Source organism: Humulus lupulus, chromosome 2, assembly GCF_963169125.1.
Source record: "Humulus lupulus chromosome 2, drHumLupu1.1, whole genome shotgun sequence".
NCBI lineage: Eukaryota > Viridiplantae > Streptophyta > Magnoliopsida > Rosales > Cannabaceae > Humulus > Humulus lupulus.
The window spans coordinates 181,042,462-181,054,786 of NC_084794.1; the positions used below are offsets into that span (position 1 = coordinate 181,042,462).

Genomic DNA, 12,325 nt, shown 5'->3' on the forward strand with positions numbered 1-12,325 from the left:
AAGCGACGCGTACATGTTTGGCCTGCCCGACTGCTTTGGTTGGGGGTTTATTCGAAAATGGCTGTAATAATCTATGAATTTAGAACTGATCAACTGTAAACTTATTTCAAGATGTAAACGGTTTTCAAACCTTATTTTGGGATCCCAAATGTTTAATACTAGAAGTTTTTATTGAATCAACGCATTTTCAAAGATTACAGCCTTAACTTTTAATTAGTCACACTTTCGTTTCAAAACCTCGGTTAGCGAGTTCATTGCACTGTTTTGTCTTAAAACTCACTTGGTAATGGCTCTAAGGTAGTAGGGCGTTACATTGCTAGTTGGCTTTGCTCCAGCAGGCTTTTCAGTTGCCAGTGCCTTTCCAGCTGCTTGCTTCTTAGCCTTCTTTTTGTCCTTCCTTGCCTTTCTCTTCTTGCTCTTCGAGGAAGAGGCTAGGTTAGCCTCACCCTAAGCACCCCCGGTAGTAGCAGCCTTCTTCTCAGGTCCTTTACTCGGTCCACCATTTATTCCTTCATACATCTGGAGCTCATTCAATAATTGAGTCATTCCATAGTCCAACTTGTTAAGAAAATAGTTCGTGGTGAACATAAGGAAACTAGGTGCAAGGCTGTTGAGAATGATTCCAACTTGAGTCTTCTCATCTACTGTTGCTCTATGCAACTCAGCTTCTTGGAAGTAGTTCATCATCTTAATAAAATGATCATGAACATGTTGGCCAAGTGCCATCCTACAATTCACATACTTCTTGGTAGCCTCGAAACTATCTTGCGCTGACTTGTGCCCAAACATTTCTTGGAGTTGCTCCATGATGTCGTAAGCAGTTTCGACATTCTCTATCTTAGTCCTTAGCGTTTCTGACATGCTGGCGAGCATGTAGGCCTTGGCCTTGTTGTTGGCAGTAGTCCAACGATCATACTTCTCCCTCACAGCCTTCGAGGCGTTCTCTCCAGGAAAGTCAGGTTCAATTTCAGTCATCACAAATTTTGAGTTGTCGCCGATCAACACTATGTTGATATTAGACTTCCATTTCATGAAGTTCTCGCCGGTTAACAACTCTGTGGACAAAAGAGAGATAATGGGGTTGGAGGCCATAGAGCTACAATTATAAATAAAGTAGAAATCAATGCATTGTTCGACAAACATTCATTCATAAAAGTTTCAGAAATAGCATAACATATAAACAATGTTTAAAGATAAGTAAATACTAAAAACTTATCTTTCTATTTCTTAACTTTTTCAGCTAGCCATGAACCTATGTGTCCCGGTAGGCGAGAGTCACAAATATTCACTTAGTCAAATAGAGAAACAATTCAATAAATAAAACATCCTAAACTTTTATTAATAACCTATCCATTCGATCAAAGTAACAAAAACAAATTATTTCTTACTTTATGAGTTTGACCCATGGTGTTGATTATCATAGACTTAATTCCTATAGTCATCGTAGGGATGAGTCTATAGAAGGTACATTTATAACCATCTATCCTAAGAAATTCAACCATGTTAAGAGTCCAGTGAACACCTTCCGTAGGGAGATGAAATCAAAGCGCCATTGGGCCCCACTAAACCCTAACCTCGTTAAATCAAGGGAAAATTACATAATACACTGTATAAAGCAAAAAAATTTGAAATATACGGTTTCCTACTTTTATACGGTTTTTTATTCCAAATTAACGGTTTTTTATAAAGTCTTTTTTTCAAATTTCAAACCCCGAAGTTTTATTGTATTCTCTTTCTCTTTCATCTGTTTCATTCTCCCTTGTTTCTCATTTTTTCTTTTTCTTCATCCGAAAACCTAACTGAGTTTCTTCATTTTTTTTCAAAATCGTTTGGCATTGACTGGTTAAACAATGGTTGTCACTCGTGCGGGGTCTGCATCTCCTGCTCGGTCGGGTGCTGCGTTCTCTGGCCCAGGAGCCTCGAAGCAATCCGAGGATCAAGAGTCTGCCGAAACGAAGGGGAAACTTCTGAAGAGTAATCTTTCTCCTTTGTCTAAAGGGAAAGCTGTTTTGAAGTATTCATCAGATTCTCCCCTTCCTAATGTGATCGAGGATGATGTTGGTGGTTCAAATGAGTTGAAGGAGGGCAACATGCATGCGAGTGCTGACTTAATTGGGAAAAAGTTGAAGCGAAAACATGTTGCATTGTCAAAGAGAAAAGTCAGTGCGAAGAAATCTAAGAAACTATCGATTGGAGGTTCTAGTCGAGTAAAGTGCAAGGCTAACAGAAAAATTGCGAAGAAGAATGTTGGTTTACTGGATAAACCGAAGGTATTTATGGTTGTTTCGTTTAAATTTGTTTTGATCTTTTTTATCTGTTTTTGAATCTGTTTTGAATCTGTTTTTTATGGGTCTTTTTGTCTTGTTGCTGTTAACATTTGTTATTTTTTTGTATCAAAGTGTTACAGGTTTGTTAATGGTATTACCGATGTTTGTAACCTTGTTTTCCATTTTTGTAAACATATGTTACAAGTCATAATTTGGTAGTTTTTTAATGAAGTGTTACAAGGTTGTTAATGTTCTTACCGATGTTGTAAATATGTTTTTGTTTTCTGTAAACATATGTTACAGGTTCTAATTTGGTAGTTTGTGTATTTTATATATTAGGTTTTATATTCTTGAAATATGTTTTCTATGTTGTTAATGCTCTGATCTGAGTTATATTTTTAATTTTGTTAATTTTTGTTAGGTTTTTGTACCTATATGTTACATGTTTGTTAATGGTATTACTGATCTTGTAACCATGTTTTTGTTTTTTTGTAAACATATGTTACAGGTCCTATATTGTTAGTTTTTGTAACGAAGTGTTACAAGGTTGTTAATGTTCTTACCGATGTTGTAAATATGTTTTTGTTTACTGTAAACATATGTTACAGGTTCCAATTTGGTAGTTTTTGTATTTAAAGATAATAGGTTTTATATTATTGAAATATGTTTTCATTTTTTCAAGTTTTGATTCTATCTGTTTTAATTTCAATTCATCAATTTGTGTTTTTCTTGTCATCTAATCATTGATTTGTCTTGTTTTAAAATTCTGTTCTTGACTCAGGTATCATACCAAACAATGTGGATTATATTTTTCAAGTTTGATGATATATTTTATTATTTTGTAAATTTATGTTACAAGTTTGTTAATATTGGTTGTCTATTATTCTATGCAGCATATGGAATGTTTTATCAAACATGAGGATCATTATAGAGCAAGAGTCAATTTTCACTGTGGTTTTGAGAAGATCAATGTGATCTCAGAAAAATTGACTGACTCTCAAAAGGTTTTGTTTAGTAAGACTTGCTTTGGTCATTTTCTAAACCTTAAATCTTATGCTAATCAAGCTAAATTGGTTCACCATGTTTTGTTGAGAGAAGTTAACCAGCCAAACTTAAATGAAATGTGGTTTAAAGTTTGTGGAAAGATGATTAGGTTTTCTTTGGGTGAATTTGGGTTATTGTCTGGGTTAAATGTGTTTGGTGACATTGATAGAGGTGGAATTAAGAATAGTAATCCTATTGGATTGTATTCTAAATTTTTTGGTGACCATACAAGGGGCATTTCAAGAATTATTGTTGAAGAAAGGTTTAAGGCTGCCAATTTTGATAATGATGATGAGGCTGTTAGGATGGCTGTACTTTACCTGATCACTAACTTTTTGTATGCTTGGCAAAAAGAGAAGAACATTGAAAAAACTGACTTGTATCTTTGTGATAGTGGTGGTTTTAATCATTTTCCATGGGGAAAGGATATTTTTAATGTGACTCTCTCATCTTTGAGAGATGCTTTAAGGGAAAATGAAGTTGTTATTACTAGACAAGGTTCTTACCCAACCTATAAGTTGAATGGTTTGCCATTTGTTTTCCAAGTTTTCATTTACGAATCAATTCCTAGTTTAGAGGGAACTTATTGTGAGAAGGTTAGTTGTGGTCTGCCTAGGATTATAAATTGGTCATCTGTTGCAATCCCATCTCATAAGGAGCTTGAGAGGAATGTGTTTTCATTACATAAGGTAATTTTTATTCTTTTTGCTTTTCTTTATATATGAATTTATTTGATTTTTTTAATATTGTAAATTGATTTTTCTGTGTTGTTATTTGCAGACCAAAATTGTTAAAGTTTTGCCCACTGATGAAGAGAACAATGCCTTCAAGCTTGAAGGTTTTTTCCAGTGCAACAAGGATTTGAATGTTGCTGATTTTGAGGATGATGATTTTGTTGCTCCTCCAAAGAAACCAACCAGTGAGGCTCCTTCATCATCCTATGTTCCTTGTGTGACATTTGGTTTTTCTGATCTGAAAATTATTGTGGATGAATGTCAGAAGAAGTGTAACATTATGTCTAAGGAAATTGCATTTTTAAAGCCTGCTAGTGAATCTAGACATAGGGCATTGATGGAGATGTTGGTTAATTTGAAAAACGATCAAGATTTAAAATACAAGGCAGTTATGGAAATGTTAGGTGAGTTGAGGCCAAAATCATGTGGTATTAATGATGATATTGATCCTGTTGATGTTGGTTTTGTGGGAGCTGATGTTGGTGATACTTCTGGTGGTGGTGGTGTTTTAAAGGAAAAGGATAAGTCTTTTTAGAATGAAAGTTTTACCCAAGTTTTTGATGAATGCATTCAAGCAATGCAAGAAGATGCTGCTGGAGATATGGTAATTGCAGATGATAAGAATGATACAGTAAATAAGAATGAGAAGACTACTGGGAATGATGTTGAAGAAACAATGGTATGTATACTTATCTAAATATTAATTTTATTGCTTGGTTGGTTTGTTATTTTTTATTTTATATTTTATAGATGTTTATATTTCTGTTAATATATATAATTAATATTTTCTTTTTATTAATTTTTGTTTTCCCTTTTTGATAGGAATCTGATTTTGTTTCCATTGGAGTATGAGAAGTGGAAGAGAAAGTTTAGAATTCTTGTTTTGTAAACCTTTTGTTATTAATTTGTAAACTTTTAATTTCTAAGTTAGTTTTGTACAAGACTTTTCCAGAGCATGTATAAACTTTGTTATGTTTTTGTAAACTTATGAATTTTGGAATGTTTTGTTTGGCAATTATTCTTTTTTATTATATTTACAACTTTTTTTTCCAAAGCTATGACCAGGTTATTTTGGTTTCATGATTTGTATTTTTTTCAAGGTAATGTATTTGTGTATTTCTGTATTAATTTCTAAAATTTTGTTTTTCCATAGAATATTGTCAAACCTCATGATGATGTAGATGATGTTGTTAAAGATCTAGAAGAAGAGGCTCATATTTTTAACAACATGAATGTGGAGATTTTTGATAAAGTTGTTCATGCAGCCGTTGGTGATTTGGCAAAGAAAAAGGTCACTAAACATGGCAGATATTGTATTTTTTTTTTCTTTTTGCAATATTTTCCAATAGTTGTATTATTGAGTTTTTCATATTATTTTTGTTTCTAGGAAGTTGTTATGGCAACACCCATTGCTGGTTCTTTGATGAATCTAGTAGTTGTGTCTACTCCTGTTGTTGGCAAAAGGAATCCAAAGCCAACTACAGTTTTGCAATCTCCTTTTGTGAACCAATTTGGATCATCTTCTTCTGAGGATATGAAACATTTGGAGGTTGTGAAGTCTAAAAGGAAGGTTGTGGGACGATATGCTTTTGGAGACAATCTTTTTTATCTGCCTAATCAAAATGACCAAGACTCTTTTAACAAGTGGTTTTCTCTGGGGCTGAGAAAAAATAATAAGTATGCTTCTATTTTTTAATTGTTTTTTTATTTATTTTGTATTTCAGTTTCTGTTTCACCATAATTCACTTTTAAATGTTTATATTTGTTATAGGTATAAGAAATTTGATGATAATAATAGTATCATTAAGGAGCCATTTCAGTTTTGTGTAACTGAGATTGAGAGAAAATTTTGGTTTTATGATTTAGTTAAAGATGGGAGGGATTTGGACAATGAGGTATTTTTTTCCTTATTAAGTTGTTTTAGTTTTACTGTTTTCATTATTCTTATTATGGTTTGCTTCTTGTTTTTTCAGCATATTAATGTGGCATTTTATTACCTTAGAAAAAAAGCCAAGTATTGTGAGTTGATAAAGGTTAGAGTTACTACTACAGATAACTCTTTTGATCAAGTTATCACTGCTCTGTATGATGTGTATCTGTCAAGTGACTGTGATCGATCTGTTATATCGAATAACAGTGTTCTTTTTTAGTATATTTGTGGTTATAAAATGCTTTGTAACACCCCTTGGTCGCTAGTAGATTTTGTTTCATTCCCTATTAATATGACTGCTGTTGGCTGTAATCATTGGATTCTTGGTGAGTTCAACGTGAAGCAGAGATTTTTTAAAGTCTACAACTCAATGAGGAATAGAGTTATGGATAAGAAAGTGTTGAAAGTTGTTGAAGCATATTCTACTTTGTTGCCCTTGTTTCTTTCTTTAAATAATTTTTATGAGTCAAGGGAAGATATTGATCTAAATGCACAAGCATTCAAGGGCATTGATATGTGTCACCCGTTGGACATTGTGTTTGATGATGAGGTTCCACAACAGAGTAACAAGTAAGTGGTTTTTTTTTAGTTATTGTTATTTTTTGGTTGCATGATTTTGTTTATATGCATTTATGTATTACTGATTTTGAGTTTTTTTTTTTTTTTTTTGTAGCGATTGTGGGATTTTTATCATAAAGTATGCTGAATTTCTTATGCATGGACTTATTGAAAATATCCCCAATCCTCTGAATGTTAGTTTCCAGAGAAACAAAATTGCAGTCGAGCTATATGTCCATGCTAAAAGAAAGAAAGATGAAGGCTATCTATCTGATGGGGAGTTCAGAGGAAGAATGAGCAAGAAGATGTTGAATATTAATGCAATGGAAGTATGAGAGGATCAAAGTAGTTAACATTTTGGCTTTTATCTTGTAAAGACGATACATACTTATGGCAAGATAACTTTTGTGTTTTTGTTTTGCAAACTTTCAAGCAAGTATCATGTTTGAATATTTTGAATACTGTGGCATATCAATGAATTTTGATATTAGCCATTTTTTATGAGGAATGTTGTACAGAGGTGTCTTAAGTTTGTAACTTGAGTTCACAACTTTTTTTTTATATTTCATGTGTTAGGTAACATCTGTTAAAAGTTTGTAACCTAAGTTCATGCAAAATTGCGTAGCATTACTTAACGTCTATTAATAGTCACGATAACTTCAGTTTCAAATATGTATCAAATCGTTACAAACTTTTGAAGTTAATCCTTTTAAATGGACTGGAAATTTACAAATGAAAATCAAATATTTTTGTTTCAAAACTGTAACATAAGCTGATAAAAGAACTTATTTCCCATTTATTTGATATTGGAAGTGTCTGTGAGAAACTAGTAACATATCTGTAACAAATATGTAACAAAATGTTACATTAATATTCATTTCAAATATATCTGTATCAAATATGTAACAAAAATTTACAGATAACGCCCTGAACATTAATTCTGATATATTGATGCAAATTTTTTCCTAAGTTTTTATAATATTCCATATATTCAATTAAATTTCATAATTCTTTATCACAAGTAATAGTGATAAGTAATGTTCCAATCACTGTTCTGAAACATACAAAGTTTCAAAATTCAAATAAAAAGTATTTTCAATCTATAAGCTTTGAGTGCTTTTTTGTTTTTTTGTTCTCAATAGAGGCTGGTTTGTGCAGGTTTTTCGGTTGTGCCCAAGCTCTCCACACCTTCCACATTTAAGCTGATAAGACCCTTCTCTTGCTGAAACAAACCTTTTTTTCCTTGGCCTTCCACTTTTTCTGTTTCCCTTTGGAGGTAGTACTTCTATTTCCTCAACATTAGGTGGAACTCTCCATGTTTTTGGATCTCCCAATGGATGTATTGATGCATTATAGGTGTTCAACATGGCTTGTTTTGTGAAATAATATGAACAATATTTTTTATACTGAAGGTTCATCTTTCCAATGACTGCCATGGCATGTTCACAAGGTAATTCATCCAAATCAAACTTGTTACAAGTGCAAGATTTCTTTGCAATGTCAACAATGTTTGTTGTTATACCACTGTGTACACTGTAAATGAGTGTGCTAGCTGGTTCTACCTGCAATGAAATTATAATAATGAACAAGGAAGTATATTAATACAGAGGTATTTATAAATAAATGAAATTGTTGTACTTACAGTCATTCTTAATGACTTGACAAAGTTCTTTCTTAAGTATTCCTCTTGTTTCTTTGGCAATTCTGTAAACGTTGCTTCTGCTTCTTTTTTGTTGTTGTAGCTCCATTTTTGAATCAGGTTTCTAAGGCACTCGAGTAATGTTGTTACTGGAAGCTCTCTCATTTCTTTTAGTGCTGCATTAATGGATTCAGCTATGTTTGAAGTCATAGCTGCATATCTACGACTTTTGGAGTGGATTCTTGCCCACTTTTCATATTTAACCTCATTGGCCAGAAAAGGACGGATTCCTTCATGTAAACTGTCCAAGTCCTTCATGTATTTTTCAAAATCTTCCATGTTATAAGCTTTTGCAGCAGCATGAAATGCAATACTGGTTGCTTCTGCATCTGTTCTAAACTTGGTCTTTATGTTGCAGAAAAGATGGTAGGAGCACACTCCATGAGTTACATTTGGAAAGACATTTTTTATAGCATTCTCTATGCTTTCGTGTCTATCTGAAACTATACACAACTCTTCTCTTTCTCCGTAACATTCTTTTATTTTTCTGAAGAACCACTCCCATGAATCATTGTTTTCCGAATCTGTTATAGCAAAAGCCAATGGGAAGATGTGTCTATTTGCATCTTGTGTTGAAGCTGTGAGAAGTGTACCGCCAAATGCAGCTTTTAGGAATGTTCCATCAACAACAATTACTGGAATGCAATGTTTCCAACCTAGAATTGATTGTCCCATAGCCATATAAAGATATTTAAATCTGTTTAGACTATCAATTTCCAAATCTGTTACAGTACCTGGATTTTTGTGCTTCAAAATGTGCAGATATCGTGGAATGTCTCGGTAGGAATCTTGACTTGAACCATGTACATAATTAACTGCTTTTTCCTTAGATCGCCATGCTTTTTGGTAACTCATGGAAACTCCATATCTGTCCAACATGTCTTTAGCTATATCTTTAGGTCTATAATTTGTTTTTGGATCTGTGAACTTGGTCTTCACAACATTCCCAACCATACTACTTGAAGCTTGTCGGTGATCTCCAAGAATAATGTCCAAGGAACATGTGTGGGCACGATTGAACTTCCTAAGTTGGAACATAATTGTCTTTCCATATCTTGCAGCACGAAATGACCACGTACATTCTGAGTCAAGGCACTTCAACTGATATTCTTTTTTGCAAGATTTGTGGACCTTGAATTGAAAATTGTTTTTTATGGCATAGAGACCAATTGTTGTTGTAAGAACCTCTTTGTTTTTGTATACCTGTTTTTCTCTTATTCCATCAGAAATTGCATGAGTTATAATTGTAGTTTCTGTTCCGATATGTTCAGGAATTGATTCATGTCGTTCCTTCTCCAAAATCAAATCTGTAATTTGATCTGCCAATTGAATAAAATTTGGTAGTTCTTGAGGTTCATCTATAGAGAATGTCGATGTGTCCGAAATATCATTCTCTATATTATTACTACTTGAAGCAACAGTAGAACTCATCTTTTGAAGTGCTCCACAGGTAATTGTTTGGTTGTTCTCTGTTACAGAAACTATCAAAGGGTATTTTGTGAGTGTTCTGTCATTTCTTTTGCACTCCAAGTAGAATTGTATAGAGCTATCACTATTGATCTTCAATGGAGGCAATGTTTCTGCAATCTGGTACTCAATTGTTGCATTTTCTGTTGACAGAATGGTAGACAACTCTGTAGACAAGATATTCATTAGTGTTGTAAATGAGCAATCTAATGGTATTAACACTCCCAGAATTTTGAAATCCTCATACACATTATTTTCATTACAATGACCATCATAATATACCAAAGATGTTATTGGATTCATGTCTGCAGATGAATAAAAAGAAAAATTAGATTGATATGTAAAATTCTTTATATTTTCATTATAAAACAAAATAGGAGCATCACAGATTTAGCAAAGACAAATACCTTATGGGTTATAAACTACCCAATCCAGCACAAGCTATTCATTAACACATCCCCCAATAAAATGAGAATTTAGCATATAAACTCGTCCCTTTATTGGTTTTTAAATGACCAAATTCTGCACAAGCAAGAGCAAATAACTTAAAGATGAGACAATCTAAGAAACATCTTTATAATATTGTAACAGTTTTTTTTTTTTATAAAAGGTTTTCAGGGTTTTCAAATGTTTCTATGGTAAAATTTGTATATGATTTTGTGGAGATATGTGTTAAAATATATGTTTTTGCTAGATTTATCTTAGTGATTTCCGAAAGCTATAAATTATGTTCCAAGAACAAAATAGAAGAACAAGGAAACTTACCACAAAACAGATGTCGTGTAATTGTTTTTGTAGACCCATCGATTCAGAAATTTTGCAGTAGATTGCAGAAGAAAATTTCTCATTTTTTCCCAGTTTTCTCGGTTTTGTAAGCTAAAATCCTTGGAGATCTCTGAATATTTATTGAGTACAGCATGTTACATAAACATTGGCTGAGTTGTAATGGTTGGGTTGGGTCTTCTGTATATAATTGTGGGAAATTGGGTCTTCCGTATTGGGTTGGGTCTTCCGTGACTTGTGGGCTTCACTTTTACCGTAATATTGTAAGAAATATGGATTACCGTATTTTTCGAATTCTTTTGGTGAAATGCCGTATATATAAAAATTGCCCTTAAATCAAGGGTGGAGATCAAATTCAAAATGTTAAAAACTCATTATTTAATTTTTCTCGATTTAGTATTTTATTCTTTTGAAAATTACCAACTTGGGTTTGCCAAATTATTAAAATAATCAATAAACCATATTTATAATTTTTCCATTAATTCTAAAAATACCCATTGAAAATTAATCCAAAAATTAGAAGTAATTTGTTTCTAATCAATCACTAGGTCCAACTAAAAGAATAACCTAATACAATTAAGTCCAACTTAGGTAAATAGGCCTTAACAATTCGAGCTTGCATGGAGGAGAGATGGGTTCAGTATGTCGAACCCACTACTAAGACTCCCTGACTTCCACACAAAGCCAAAAAAGACAGGAATTTAAACATTTGTTTTATTAATTGTTATTCAATTGATTAAGCTCAATCTAGTAATGCAAAGCAAATGGACATTCACAAGTGGAACCACCCACAAGAGAGGAATTTAAACTTTACATGTTCAATTGGGCCCAAATAAAACCTAACATTTTATGAAAGTTTTATTTGAGTTTTCCCACACTTTTCTAAACAAAAAAATGGGTCATCATTATACTTATATTTAAAGCCCAAATGCAAAAAATAACTTAATAATGATGCTAGATATATTAATTTGATGGGCCTAACATGAAAACATATATGACATGTTACACAACTTTATGCATCATTACATTTATCACCAAAATAAATAAATAAATTGCTAAAATAAATAAATCAATCAATATCTAAAACAATTAATTGAGTTATCAAAATTAATTAATTACCATAAAGTTTTTCCCAATTGAAAATTTACCACATAATTAATTAAACATAAAATTAATTTAATAATCATTAAAGAAAATATCTCAAAATTTTAAAATTGGATACTTATATATTTCTTTAGCACAAAAAAAATATATATATATATATTAACTAACTTTTATATTTTATATTTTATATATAAATATACATATACACACATATATATATACAAGGAAGATTTCTCAATGGTTACTACTCATATATAGGTACTAACAATTATGATGGTGTAGCAACATAATGATTTGATATAGCAAGTCACCAACAGGTAAATATTTTTTTTCTACATTAATTTCAAATTTATTTATTGTCATAATTAATGTTGTTTCCAACCAATGAGAGACACTAGCTATATTTAGAAATTGACATGCATTTGAAAAATGAAAAGTTTACAATATTATATTTTCATAATAAATGCATGTTTTTCATCAGGTAACACTTCTAAAAATTTGAAAAAAATCAAATTTTATTTTTACAAATATTAATTAACAATTATATACGTGGGTCATTGATTTTAATCCAATGGTTAATATTAAAGTAACCATCTATGGGTAGTAATCATTAAGAGTGCACCCATATATATAAATATATAAACATATATGCAGTTTTAATATATATATACGATTTTAATATATACATTTTTTAAAAATAATATTTATATATATTTTAAACGGTATAAAACAAAGTTTT

At 31.8% G+C, this 12,325-nt stretch overlaps 3 protein-coding genes across 3 annotated transcripts; 1 reads left to right on the plus strand and 2 right to left on the minus strand.

The window, feature by feature from the left end:
• Nucleotides 1-447: 447 nt before the first annotated feature.
• On the minus strand, nt 448-1,092 carry LOC133814969 (uncharacterized). The gene has a single exon (XM_062247869.1). The coding sequence runs from the start codon at nt 1,090-1,092 to the stop codon at nt 448-450; it is 645 nt and encodes a 214-aa protein (XP_062103853.1).
• Nucleotides 1,093-1,641: 549 nt separating this feature from the next.
• LOC133814970 (uncharacterized) lies at nt 1,642-4,580 on the plus strand. The gene is made up of 3 exons (XM_062247871.1): nt 1,642-2,270; nt 3,161-4,000; nt 4,092-4,580. Exons 1-3 carry the CDS (start codon nt 1,851-1,853, stop codon nt 4,578-4,580), a joined length of 1,749 nt encoding a protein of 582 aa, XP_062103855.1. The 5' UTR covers nt 1,642-1,850.
• Nucleotides 4,581-7,535: 2,955 nt separating this feature from the next.
• Nucleotides 7,536-10,002, minus strand: LOC133814971 (uncharacterized). The gene is made up of 3 exons (XM_062247872.1): nt 8,176-10,002; nt 7,722-8,095; nt 7,536-7,587 (listed from the first exon to the last, which is right to left on the minus strand). The coding sequence occupies exons 1-3, from the start codon at nt 10,000-10,002 to the stop codon at nt 7,536-7,538; spliced, it is 2,253 nt and encodes a 750-aa protein (XP_062103856.1).
• Nucleotides 10,003-12,325: the final 2,323 nt, after the last annotated feature.

What these genes read in the sequence shown, in the direction of transcription:
- LOC133814969 (XM_062247869.1), bottom strand. Translation starts at nt 1,092, where the DNA reads ATGGCCTCCAACCCCATTATCTCTCTTTTGTCCACAGAGTTGTTAACC.
- LOC133814971 (XM_062247872.1), bottom strand. Translation starts at nt 10,002, where the DNA reads ATGAATCCAATAACATCTTTGGTATATTATGATGGTCATTGTAATGAA. An exon ending in TCAAGTCATTAAGAATGACT is followed by an intron (nt 8,096 to 8,175) that starts GTAAGTACAACA and finishes ATTTCATTGCAG; the next exon opens with GTAGAACCAGCTAGCACACT. An exon ending in TATCAGCTTAAATGTGGAAG is followed by an intron (nt 7,588 to 7,721) that starts GTGTGGAGAGCT and finishes TGTATGTTTCAG; the next exon opens with AACAGTGATTGGAACATTAC.
- LOC133814970 (XM_062247871.1), top strand. Translation starts at nt 1,851, where the DNA reads ATGGTTGTCACTCGTGCGGGGTCTGCATCTCCTGCTCGGTCGGGTGCT. An exon ending in GTTTACTGGATAAACCGAAG is followed by an intron (nt 2,271 to 3,160) that starts GTATTTATGGTT and finishes TATTCTATGCAG; the next exon opens with CATATGGAATGTTTTATCAA. An exon ending in ATGTGTTTTCATTACATAAG is followed by an intron (nt 4,001 to 4,091) that starts GTAATTTTTATT and finishes TGTTATTTGCAG; the next exon opens with ACCAAAATTGTTAAAGTTTT.